General features: G+C 37.7%; 1 protein-coding gene across 1 annotated transcript in view; it reads right to left on the bottom strand.

The window, feature by feature from the left end:
- The window catches only part of LOC139118404 (organic cation transporter protein-like), a 35,948-nt gene that overhangs the window by 1,799 nt on the left and 19,996 nt on the right, over positions 1–14,153 (bottom strand). The window contains exons 2-9 of the mRNA XM_070681705.1: positions 7,851–7,954; positions 6,952–7,106; positions 6,283–6,451; positions 5,773–5,881; positions 4,029–4,165; positions 3,299–3,513; positions 2,518–2,635; positions 110–319 (exon numbers count right to left, since the gene is read on the bottom strand). Of these exons, the coding sequence (XP_070537806.1) occupies positions 110–319; positions 2,518–2,635; positions 3,299–3,513; positions 4,029–4,165; positions 5,773–5,881; positions 6,283–6,451; positions 6,952–7,106; positions 7,851–7,954 (1,217 nt within the window). The remainder of the gene's footprint in view (positions 1–109; positions 320–2,517; positions 2,636–3,298; positions 3,514–4,028; positions 4,166–5,772; positions 5,882–6,282; positions 6,452–6,951; positions 7,107–7,850; positions 7,955–14,153) is intronic.

Genomic DNA, 14,153 nt, shown 5'->3' with positions numbered 1-14,153 from the left:
TTTGTTTGGTATAAAATATTCACAAATTTCAAACTCTACACCTGATACTTATGATGTCCACTTTATCTAAGTATTGAAAGTGCGGTCAACGTAAAAATCAGTAACATACTTCGATTTTTGTTCGACGTCGTCTACAGTCGTCGGCAGGTGTCTGTGATGGGTCTCAGGCAACCACAGGATGAATATGCCCGCCAATATGGCGACAATACCGTATACGATGAAAGGCCCTGGCCTCCAGTAATTGGAGATGAGAAACACGAACGGCGATGCTATTCCGCCGAGACGAGCCACGCTGACAGCCGCACCGATACCCGTGCCCCTGGATAAGAAAGATTTGAAATGAATGTTTAACTTTCTATTTTAAAGTGAATTTTATTCTCGCCATATTTCAAAAGATCATGTAAAACAAAGTTTTATTGGGATGGGCCATTTGATATCCTCGGGGAGGGGCTGGCAGATTGACTGGGGAACATTATTTTTTCTCAATGTATACTTGGAATTATTTTCTCACTCGCACGTGCATGGTCAGATGTCAATATACCATGTTCTTTTAGCTGAGATATTTTTTTTTACAAGACTAAAAGTGAATGGGAAAGAAATGTACTACAGCCCACAAAGTTGACGTGCAGCATATAGACATACAGTATCGGTAAGAATGCTGGAAAATTGGAATGAGAATAGAGGCAAGCTGTACTGCAGCAAGATTACTGATGGAGAACTAAAAGAAGACATTGTAGACTTGGTGTGTAAAAAATGATGTATTTTGTTCTAGGTTGGTGACTAAACCAATGGAAACAAACCAACTAAGGATTTGAAAGACTGAATAATGCATAGACTGGGAGACGCATTATATACACGATTAGTCCAATTACTCTCCTAGCAGAGAAAATTTTGAATATTACACATTTTTATAAACTTATAATCATTTGGTAGCCATTTTGGTGTGTTATAAACAATTTTCATGAAGAGTCAAAGTGATATTAGACACAAAATGATTTCATAGTATTATCGTGTTTGCGGAGACAATTAGTGAAAATTCCAATTGTCTACTTGAAGCCGCAGCTTAAATTAGGAAATTATTTCAGCAACCTTTCATAATATTAATAATTTCCAATGCTGCTTCTGAATCTGTATAATTATGGATATGCTGCATAAGTGCTGGGGATTTCCAAAGTTTCAAAAGTTTATGTCAGTGATTCACGGACTCAAACTAAGGGTATAACTATTCATTTGGCATGCAGCTTCACTTTGGTGTATCCTGTAATATCCTTTATAGACAACATCAATCATTGAAAACAATGTGCCATCGTCAAGCCTTGTCTGATTGCATTGCAAGTGTTGTGCTTCATAAAGTTGTTTGAAATTGAAACGGAGCAGTTCCGGAAACATTATTCAGGGTGGGTGCGGGAACCCCTCCATGTACAACAAAAACATTTGCCAATAATTGTAAAGTACGACCATGGAGATCAGACATCCGGTGCAAGCTATGTGGACAAGCTGAATTGCAGCATGTCGAGGGAGTGAGGAAGGGACTCTACTAAATTTGTCAAATGCAAAACTGGGTACTTGTAAAGCATTACATTTTACTTCGTGTCTGCTCGCAATATTCCTTTTAGTTTTCCTGCAAAGGCAACCTCTTGGAATCATTTCCCTCAACTTCCAGACCCCCTAGGATATAAAATTTTCCACCCCTCACCTGCGATGTATGAAGTCATATTCATTTCATATGTACTGAGATGCACCTTGTTGACCCTAAGTGAATAAATAGGACGCCCGCTACGGTAATTCTAAGTTTCTAACACAGATTATGATAATGGTAATAATAATAATGATAGTTATGATAACTCATTTCGGTACTAATAGGCAGATTATCAAAAGATATATGCGCTTTCTTTCAAGATTGTATGTCATCGAGGTACTTATAAGTATCAATCATATTTTATGATCAAATATCCATCAAATATAGACATTAATCGTATGTAAAAATTTCCACTGGAAAGTTCAAGTTCCAGGTACAAACTATTCGTTCCGCATGTGATCGACACTTATGTCAAGCAGAACGTTCACTTTCCATCTTATCTACAGACTCTTTTCACGTGCACGCAAATGTATTTGTATATGAAGAATAACAAGCTATTCTAATTAAGCATCGACCATCTCAGGCTGTATATTGACAGGCTAATTGCCGGTGTTTTTTCTGTCAAGATACTTTAGAAGATGAGACTAAGAAACTGCAGTTGATACACCAGTCTGACAAATCATTTATTCAAAAATGTAACAAGTTAGAGCGTTCTTATGCAGAAAAAAAAACTATTAACCTCGAGAATCAGGGTAATGTCATCGTTGTTCTTCCTGTCAACACTATTTGTTATTTTAACATCGATGTTAAGCTTGATAAAGTGGCAGAAGTAGATTGCGTTTTGTGTGGAGCGAGCAAATTTTTGTACATGATCATATCCATATGATAATCTGACAGAGATTGAATGACACAGAAATGGCATTCCGCTGTTACTGTACCTGAGGATTGTGGGATACAATTCTGTGGCGTATATCCAGGACGAATAGAAGGCAGCGGCAGCTCCCATCTTCCCAATCATAGCTAAGACGATTGAAATGATCACTAGGACCTGTGAAACTGATTAATATGGTGTGTGTACGTAAGCTTGATGTTGTAAAATTATATAATTATGTCAAACCTTTTTGATAACATGGCTAAAATTATAGTGATCATGTACAAATTAATTCCTGCCTGCTATAGATTGACAACGACATTTATTATTGAAATGACACTGTGGGGTAAATCGTCGACGACCAGCAGATGTGAAAGGTGAAAATTAATAAATATAAAACAGCGAACGGGTCTTTCCTGTACGATAGTTTCAATCAGAATCGGCGCTTTGGACGACACAGTTGACTTTCATACCGTTCACTACAATCTGATTAAATGGCGACTATTCCATCTTAGCTTGTTCTTTGCTGATGTCGTTAACGTTAACAACAGAGCAAGTAAAGATAGACATGTTGCCATCTCTACTTCTGATTTTAATCAGTTCTGTCCAATATTTTAGCCCATGATATATGCCTTTCTTCAATTGAACATTTGTAAATGAATATCTAACTTTGACTGTCACCTGATAGTTGTCTTATCATTTACTATACGCGTTCGCTGTGTAGATTAATACCTAGCATAGCGAAGGTTGGGACAACGGTTTGAATTAATTTATTCCAATTACCTGATAATAGGACTGTGACACTTGGAATTTCATAAACCTGAGATCAATCACGTTTTTAACCCTACCTCTTGGCACCAAAGAAGACGCCATACAGCCGACGCCAGCTACGAGAAAGTAGAGGCATAGCGACCTTGGCCGACCCATCCTCTCTGTCAACATCATGGCTATGAGAGTGGCGGGAACGTCCACGATTCCTGATATGCAAAAGTTTATATACTGGTTTCCCGGAAGAAGATCAGTGTTCAAAGTAACGCCGTAGAAAACCAGACAAGCAGCACTCCTGGATTAAAGAAAATGGGATACGCCCTTGGTGGTAGAATAGCCATCAAAAGTTTTAGGTTGATTAATTACCAAATGTAGATGAAAGAATGTGGAATAGTCTGCAATGTCAGTGAACCTTGGCAGAAGAAATGAAGTAGTCACTCATATTGCGACTATTACACAATTTTCTTTTCAACTTTCTTTGTAAGTTTGTTTTTCAACAGATGACATCAAAAATTGTTTTTTCCTCTTAAAAACTTTGCCCATGAGTGCTTTGTATATAATAAAAATATGTAACGTTTCTCATATTGGACTCATCTAGCTCTACCGAATAGCAACCCTCTTTATGTGAAATGTTAGTCGTAACTGCATGAACATTCGTAACAATAAAACTACTGGGGTTCAATTTCCTACCAGATGATAAAACTTTGCTGCGACCAGAAAAAAACAACAACAAATGTGCAAAACCATGCAGTAAAGCCGGGTAAAAATTATTGTAAACATGGGAACTATGGACTATATCTATATTCCTACCAGTGAAAAAATATGTTTAGAGTTATTCTCCTGAGTTTTGGCGTTCTGAGCAAATCAAAGACGGTGTATCCTGGCTCCTCCTCCCTGCCTTTCTTTGACACGTCAAGTTCAATCCTCCATGAACCTTGCATAGGTAACTGAAAGAGAAGTGAGCAGTAAGGCTTCAATACACATTCCAGGACATTCTGTTTTGAATATTTTTGCATTATTTCTCGAAGCGGCAGTCTTACAACATGCATACATACATTTTGAATTCCCACAAATTCAAATTATTTCAAACATTCAGTTATGTTAATAGTTTTTCGAAAGTATAGTAATTGTGCAAAACAGATCTTATATTTTTCAAGGAAGGCAGTCTCAGAACATGTATACATTTCCACAGAATTCTATATTATTTTCAATATATCTTTCAAGTCAAGTTAAATTAAAGGGATACAGTCGTCGGAACTGCTCTCAAAGGTCGTATGGGGCCCATACGACCAATGCAAACACTGTATCCAAGGTACGATGGTGATTGATGAAAATTAAAACATATCTGTCATAATCTACATCGTACAATTGGCTATCGAACGAAGGATGGTAATGCTGTTGCAGCTATGATGATGAGGCGCATCTATATATCTTGCACGAAATACATTGTTTGTGAACAAGAAACTCGCACAGGTGCAGTTCCGACGACGGTTTCCCTTTAAGGTAGCAACGAGCACGCCTCGTAATTCAAAGAACTAAGATTTTCCCAATCTTTCTGCATGGAAACTTTAAACTAGAATAAAATACATAAAGGATGAAAATCAAAGTCACCATGTAAAAAATGGTACAAGAGAAACAAATTACCCACACATATCTCCCGACACTTGAAATTCAAAATGGCCGCTGTATTAACATTATGAGCCTCCCCAGGAAACATTGAATTTTCGATTTTCACAAAAGTAAGCTTGTGAAAAACTTCATTTTCTCCATGAGTTTCAAAATTATCCCCACAGATGGAAGACCAAAAGCACTGTAGAAGTGTGAGAGTCCAAATATCTACCCCGAGGCGTTTTCTGCCTTATATTTTTTCGAAAGCAGCAGTCACGTGATGCAAAAACAGCAAACATTGCTCTGCATACTTTTTCCTGTATTGACCACCCTCCTAGATCATTGGCCACCCGCCTAGATCATTGAACACCCTCCTAGACCACACTCCTAGATCATTGACAACCCTCCTAGATCATTGACCACCCTCCTAGATCATTGACCACCCTCCTAGATCATTGACCACCCTCCTAGATCATTGACCACCCTCCTAGATCATTGACCACCCTCCTAGATCATTGACCACCCTCCTAGATCATTGACCACCCTCCTAGATCTTCTGATCAAGCCCTTGAAGCAATATGTATTGATTATTTTGCTACAAAACTTAAAGATGATCGACCTTTTCTTTATTCGGGCCACACAAGATTAATATTCACCGATTTGTACATATCGCTTACCGATATCGCAAAGTTATACGAAATACTACGAACGGTCACTCGTGACATGTCACACAGTCATTCATATTAACATTATACCACACTCTCATGCTTGCTTGTTAAAATAATCGAAATACTAGTAGATACTTTAATTGTCGATGACTGAAAAGATTTGACTGAAAATGACCGAGGTCAATCGTTTTGCAATTATATTTTCCTTCCACACTATTTTACTCCAATAATTTGACGGTGCTCTACGTGAAACTTATAAAAGAAGGACTTATAGTTACCAAAGGACGGAGATCGGCTTTGTTTATCCGGGCAGCCTTCATTATTACCACTTCGGCCTCTTTGACACGACCCTGCGACAGCAACCACCGTGGTGACTCTGGAATAAACCTGGAGTCAGAAATATACCAATCTTTGTCACTGCTATTTCGGAATATACAGCATCATCTGATTTCACATGTCAGTAAAAACTATCTGGGATGCTTTGTCCATGAATAGTCTATCGGTATAAACTTGATATGACGTCTTTTTCAAATGCAAAATTACAAAATTTCATTTCAAAAATAAACACTCAGTCCCGCCATCCGTACCGTCAAATCTTGTGAATTGATGTTTTTAAAACCAACAAGTCTTAAACATCAAATGAAAAGTAAATCAAATTGAGAGAGCATATGTCTGTTTCCGATGCCATCATATTGTCATGTATCAATTCAGATACACCATTAGGGGCAATCAATGTCATTTTCTATTATGCGAAGACACAGGAAACAAGTCTGAGATAATTTCCTTACCACCAGTATGCCAGGAGAGTGCTCTGAGGTATACTAATTAGGAGTTGCAGCGCCCTCCAGTGACGTACAAAATAAGCGACGGCAGTCAATACGAGAATAAATACGGAGGCGAAACACGAAATCGTACAACCAACGAACGTCCTCATGGATGGACCAACCCATTCCTGGACTGAAAGGAATTTACATGACTAATGATAATGAATATGATTGCAACAATAATGAGAACGTAAACGATGATGATGATGATGATGATGATGATGATGATGATGATGATGATGATGATGATGACGACGATGATGATGATGATGATGATGATGATGATGATGATGATGATGATGATGATGATGATGATGATGACGGTATCTAGGGCTACAGTTATAACGATTGCAATGTACGACAATGACGTTTACAACATTTCATATTTATGACACTGATGACTTCGCCAAGGCGATTACTTTGGTGATGACTCTTTCTATCTGTTTCATAGCAATCATATTGTAGCTTCATTTATTGAGTAGGCGTTATCGTTTATATTACGATACTGGTGACTTCCATAGCGATGAAGCGTAATCTTGTCAGATGATAACTGAAGAATCAAACGATACTTATCCAGTGCCTAATGAACATGGCGCCATCAGAGTCATTGGAAGGTAGACCGATTCTGCTCACCGTAAATGTAGCTAGCGGAAAAGACGCTGCAAAACGTCATGCCCGTGACGAACTGGAAAGCGACGAACAACTGAAAGTATGGGGATAGGGCCGTGCCAATGCCGGACAAAATGTTTACAACCAATCCGATAAATATTATAGGACGCCGACCAAACCTGTCGAAGGACGGAAAATTGTGTTAACACGTGTCGAAAGACGAATGCTCTTTCACAAAACGTTTGATCATAGAAAGGTCAGATTTGCAATAAAACACATTACTTAATAAACAATCGGAGGACATGTAAATAATAATTTTCATGTGCACAGTGTACGAAAATAAACACCTGTAAGAGATACAAAAACTAATCACTTGTCATTGTACAACTTAGCCTTTTCCTCGGGTACGTATTCTAAAATCAGTAACTACGACTTTACTTAAACTGAAGGCCAATGTCACTTAAAGCGATAATGCACCCCCGGCCCATAGAGCAAATTGACGAAAGCAAAATTTGTACTACATAATGTACATTAATACTGTTATTTGAAAGTTTTGGTGATGCAAATGAATTTATAGATGTTGGAAGCATCTAGGGCCACAATGCTGGATAATCGGATACATTATCAGTAATAATATGGGGATAACGTCATAAGATTCACAGGTACTGACAAAGATATATTACATAATCTCTAATATATTGCGATTTATAATAAATCGTTTAGTGCATTCCATTAAACTTAGTGTACAATTGGTATGACGAACTGCAAGTGGACGTTACATACTAACATTATTCAATGACCAAGGTTTGTTAAAACTGACATTATTAGCTCACTACGATGTAATTTGAAAATCATAATAATCGTATGACTGTTCACAACATGGTGCAACTTACATGATGTCACAAATGTAATGACGCCCTCACCTGTCACAGAGTGGACTGAGCAGAAGTGACCCAACTAGACCTCCAGCAATAACGGAAGATCTCGCAACCTCACGCAGCCAAGCTCGGTCACAAACGAGGTCCCACTGTATTGACGATGGAAAAGAAAGACAGACACACACAGTGAGACAGAGACAGAGAGATTAATGATGTATTGATAGTCTGTCCGATAGAGTTGAAAATTAAGGGCTTTGTTCAGACGTTTCACGCAATTATTTGACTACACGACTATCAATAATGTCAGTGAAGTTGTATTTATTCAGAATGACCTCAGCAAAACTTCAAAGGCAAATCTTGTTAACGACGAAAGTTTCATCACATGACCTCAGCCGCGAACTGTCTGCTCTTGTGTTTTAAAAACTGGGATTGAGAAACGCTGCTTGTTTGAAAGAACTCTTCGGAGACTTAATCGAAGCTGTCAATCAATATCATTTACAGAGGCGTATCCGAGTTCGACACCGTCATTTTAGTAGAAAAGATTTAAATTGTTTTCACGTCTCTTTTTGCCTCTTGTTCTGGTGCAACGAGATCAAGATAACTTTTCTGCGAGTGACCTTTCACCCTCAATTACTATCGATCCTAGGCTATCCTGACACTTGAGACTTTCATGTCAATTCTGCTTCCAGGGCCAAGAATGCCTTCGCTCCTAATCTAATTACTGTCAGAAGTGACTGACATTTCTATAGAATGGTAATTTGATTAAATAATGATGTATTTCTCAGTTAACTCGTTGTGCACAACAAGAGACAAACAGTTTCGACGCAAGCTAACTTTGGTGTCTTTTCATTTTTGAGACGTCGAAAAGCCATCCATGTCAAGTGTCTTTGCTATACACTGAGAATGTCCCTTTTGGTGGTTGCGGGGTGATAAGGTCGATCAAATTAAGCTGGGGAGATTATACACACCCTCGAGGGAATGCACGTTCTCTCCAAATCTTGCATAATCTTTAATCAATATGCTAGCTAGTGAAGTAGTTGGGATTTTGCGAACTGCAGTTAATCAGAAACAGCGTACAGATGGAACCGTTCGTTTGCTTGTACTGCATCGTCGCTCATGACAACGAAAAACGCTTCTCTTTCAGCGAAATAAAGAAGGCTTAACAATTCATTTCTAGTCATTGCATTTGGATTGATGAGGTCTTTGCAACTTTGAATAGGGTTTGCAATATAGACCTTCAGCAGCAGTGACAATATTAAAATGAATAAAGCTGACTGGAGTAGTCGCGCCTAATTCTCATCTTGCGAAATGCATTGCTTCAATCCCCATCTTTGTCAAGGGTAATTTAAATAAAAAGTCGCCGATAAGCTGTAGTCTAGATTAAGAAGAACGGAAATGCAACCCACTGATCAGTCGTTCACGCGAAAATCTTTGACGCTCAATTTGAGTCTGTGAAACGAGGCGTTGCCAGGACGACCTGAGAGGAATACGCGCTTTACGAGTTTATGTTCAAGTTCCCAATCGAGCGTTAGACTTGAATATGTCATTTCGATGCCTGTTGAAACTCCCTTCCAAGCGATATTACATTTGTAAGGCGTATCTGCAAAAATTCATTTTTACAAAGGTCAGGATTAAGGAAGGACGCATCTGGGAAATGTAAGTTTACAGTAGTTTCTAAATTGCTCAGGGAACTATCAATAGTTCTCCTTAAAATCAAGGATAAGTATCAGTGGTTTCAAATTCGAGCAAAATATTATCTTTGTTTTACTCATATTTAAAATGTACCTTTACCGTAATTCCGTATTCGACATGTACGGGAAATTCATGATTGTCACTTTTGCAACAAAAACAACACCAAGTACAAGAAACCTACAAAGCAAAAACCAGAAAATGGTTCACAAATGCTTTCGACTAATACAGAGGAATGATAACACTTTGATCGTTCAAAAATTTGTCCCGACTGCATTCTATTAAATATATATATTAATTTGTTGGCCTTCCGCAGCGACTTCGTAAATTTACGATTAATGACTGTAAACCTTCCAGCGGCGTTATTTGACTGTAATTTACGGATATAATTATGTTGCATGAATGCATGTCTCGTATGTGTGAGGCACTTAACGAAGCGGCATACGTTTCAACTAACAACTGTAGCAAAGTTAAGTCCGGAACAGCCCTTCTTTTTTCCCTTAGAGACCTGCCTTATTGTGAATTTTGCTCTCCTGTCATACGGATGCATTTTTAGCTCACGTGTTCACATGCATGAGGTATTGTCGTACCGGTGTCTGCCTGTCAGTCCGTCTGTCTGTCTGTTTGCGCGATATCAAAAGAACGACTTGATGGATTAAAATTAAATTTAATAGAAAGATTTTATTTGGAAATGACAAGAACTGATTAATTTTTGGTGGGTGTAGCTTGCATAATTAATACTAGTTTCAACAAAATTATACCGTCATATTTTATCAATTATCGTAGAGCTTGAAAGAAACATACGGCATTAGATTTTAAGGTCAAGTAGAAGATTTTTGACAATAGCACTGCTCATTATAGATTCAATTAACTTTCGTAATTAGGAATATACATCTAGATGGACTCGGCCAAAGGTGAAGAAACTTGCTATGTACATTGACAATACCATGATATAACATTTATGAGAGTCATTTAGCATATGTAGATCATCTAATGACTAATTAGCATATTTAACGAACTTTTCTAAATTGGGATGTATCTCTTTATTGACTTCACTTAAAATATTAAAGCTTGTATTGTACATTTGAAGAACCTATGATATATATTAATGAAAGTCATTTACCATTTACCACATACAAAAATACAAGTTTGCATATTTAGCTATCTTTCCTAATGAAGGATATATCTCTGGGTTGACTTGATCGAAGTGGAAGAAACTTGCTGTAAACATTATACTATGATATAACATCAATGAAAGTTGTTTGGCATTTTTATGTCAGCTAATTACAAAATTCAATATTGACGAAATTTTTTTTAAGTTTTTGAAATTTTTTTTTAAGTTAACGGAACTTGCACTGTACGGAAGATACTTAGATGTTATTTGAGCAATAATGTACCTCTGCAAGACATAACGTTTGAGGCGAAGCCGAGTAGATTATGGAGTGAAAAGTTTGCTTGACTCAATAATGGGCAGGGAGGGGATACATTATCACGATCATTTAGAGTTTTGGTGATGCTAGTGAATTTGTCAATGAAGAAAATATCTATCAGTTCTAGGGGATGACCTCACAAAATTCACTGGTATTGCCAAAGCTATAATATAATAACCGATTTAACATACACTAGTACACCTGCCCTAAATTTACAAATAATACGAAAAACCTTAAAGTTTAAGGATTTACTTTTATTCCGCCTTGCACATAAATATGGACATATTTGTGTAAACAGGCTTCATTCATAAACTATACGACCTGGTTTTCGCAGAAGTCTACACCACATGCGACAAATCCTCAATATCTCAATGAATACCATAAGAAAAGATGCCGGGACTCAAAACTAGTCTCACGGGAAGAACTTCTTTATGGAGCAATATGTTTTTACAATCGTTACCAATCAAACCCTTTCCTCTTCTTTAAATGTCTCCCGCTTTCGATCGCAATCGATCGTACGGAGAGGAGAGAGGTGGCCATTTTCTTTGTTTACATTGAGAATTTCCATGTCAACAGGTGTCGCTCGCACCACATCGCTGTCACGCCTCGCGCTCTCTTCTTGTTCTGAGGTAGACCGTGTTGCTGTGCGAAAGGTAGAATGTTTGCTAGAGCTTGTCTGAAACTTGTCAAGAACTTTAATGGAAGAAACACAGGATAACATTAAAAAGATTCAACATATTAGTCCCGTATTGAGGTACCCGAAATATCCTTGTTAGGCGGACAGCAGAAGCCATTTGTTTGTTCTTTGTTCAGGCCTATTATAAAATGTCAAATGTAGTTCGGGAACACTCCAAAACTGATGACGTTTATCGCGCATATCTTGACGTTTAGGGGAAAATATCACAGCTGATATTTTACGGTAAACGTAACCAGGATGGAGCGATATGGGCATGGTTATATGATAATATCAGTATAGTATCATTTTTTACATCAGATAATTACTAATTTGCAGACTTTACTAAATTTTCCACTTCGACACATTAAACCAAAAGGACTCAACTAAACTTGATGAAACTTTCTATGCATACTTTTGTGATGAAGATATAGAAGTGACCACATATTTTCATTTTACGTCAGCTGATTGGTAATTTGCATATTTATTGAGCTCATGTGGCATGTACAACATGCACGTCTTAATAAAAGGCAATGAATCGTGCAATACAATGTGATGATAAACTGATATGACAACAGTAACAGAAAGTTAGCATTTTCATTTCGGCTAATTTCTAATTTTTGTATACTTAACAATATTTTCAATTCAAGGTATACTTGATGAATATTGGTCGTGATGTTGCCCATGACAATTTGAATAAAGTGGCAATCTCACGGCAATAACGTCAGCAAAACGCATCAATTTACAGACAACTGCAACATATACCGAAAGCATTTTCAGTTCATATGTTTATCTGAAAACCCCTAAACAAGCACTAAACATTTTACTAAAATGTGGTTGGGTAATAGACCTGTTTCGCATTTGTTGTGAAAAATGCCTAAATACATATACACATATTCACATATACTGTACATATTTTTATGGTTGACCTTTTTAAAGCAATCGATGACACAGACGTATCATATTCCCTTTCCACTCATTGATTTTAGCGATCTGTTGTGAAGGAACAGGAGATATTGATCGATGGCATGAAAAAAATATATACCATAAACCAGTTCAGCAAATGCAGGTAGGTTAAACGGAATACGGCATCTCTTTGGAGCACAATGTCTAGAGCTGGTAGGGCTAGAATTGGCAATCCGTTGGCGCCTTTAATGTCAAAGCCTGGATTCTAGGCGCCTCATATTCGCTTGAATGGAATGAACATATTATTGACATAACGTCAGCCATTGCCTAACAAAAAGATGATCGAGGCAAATTAAGTGATTGCTCGGCAGAGTTGAATCGACAAGAAACTGAACGCTTTAGGTTAGTCATCGTCGAATCTTGTGATGTCGTCATCATCATTATACAGCATTAATATTATATATATATATATATATATATATATATATATATATATATATATATATATATATTATATATATATATATATATATATATATATATATATATATATATTGGTGTTGTAATGGACCGTAGGCTCCGAGCAACAACACTGAGAGAGAGAGAGAGAGAGAGAGAGAGAGAGAGAGAGAGAGAGAGAGAGAGAGAGAGAGAGAGAGAGAGAGAGAGAGAGAGAGAGAGAGAGAGAGAGAGAGAGAGAGAACTTGCTGTAATGCAGCCTTTGCTATGTAAATGGTATCAATATCTATTGCACTGCCAATGGCACTTTGATGTATTCTTAGTTTCTGTGTGTATTCAGGGTATATATATATATATATATATATAGAGAGAGAGAGAGAGAGAGAGAAGAGAAGAGAGAGAGAGAGAGAGAGAACTTGCTGTAATGCAGCCTTTGCTATGTAAATGGTATCAATATCTATAGCACTGCCAATGGCACTTTGATGTATTCTTAGTTTCTGTGTGTATTCAGGGTGTATATACAGAGAGAGAGAGAGAGAGAGAGAGAGAGAGAGAGAGAGAGAGAGAGAGAGAGAGAGAGAGAGAGAGAGAGAGAGAGAGAGAGAGAGAGAGAGAGAGATGAGAGAGAGTGACATAACATGGTTGAAGAGACACTTTCTCGCTCGATGTGATGATTGCGATGATTGTTGTTGTGGCGTATTTTTAGTATATTTTGTATGCCCGTCGCGCAGAGCAAACTGTCGAGCACTGGTTACAAAGTTCATCTTCGAAAAGCACATCCATTCTGAGCAGACTTGGACAACATTTTAGTACAAATGGTGACCGTCAACTACGCGAAAAAGGCGTTGATGAAATAAGTTAAAATAGAGTGTATCCATGGTTTTCGGGACACCTCTTGAGTAATCTTTGAAGACATCGAGATATCCTTGATAAGTTAGCTTTGCAGACAGGCATGCCAGTGGACAAAACTAAAATATACTGTTCCTTCAGTACTGACCTGGAGACGCCATTAATTACGTCGTCTTTCATTTTATGTACCCATTTATAAATGATGGTTCTAACAATATCAAGTTTGCGATCAGCGACACACAGACCAGCTCGATGGTACATACTACAGTCGTCACTTCAATCGCGCCAGGGTCTATTTTTCGATGATGAATGTTTGCAAAGGTCGTTGGCACGCCGTGGTGA

The sequence above is a fragment of the Ptychodera flava genome, chromosome 19 (genome assembly GCF_041260155.1).
Source record: "Ptychodera flava strain L36383 chromosome 19, AS_Pfla_20210202, whole genome shotgun sequence".
Lineage (NCBI taxonomy): Eukaryota > Metazoa > Hemichordata > Enteropneusta > Ptychoderidae > Ptychodera > Ptychodera flava.
The sequence above is the reverse complement of the archived record's forward strand: the minus strand, read 5'-3'. Positions and strand labels throughout refer to the sequence as shown.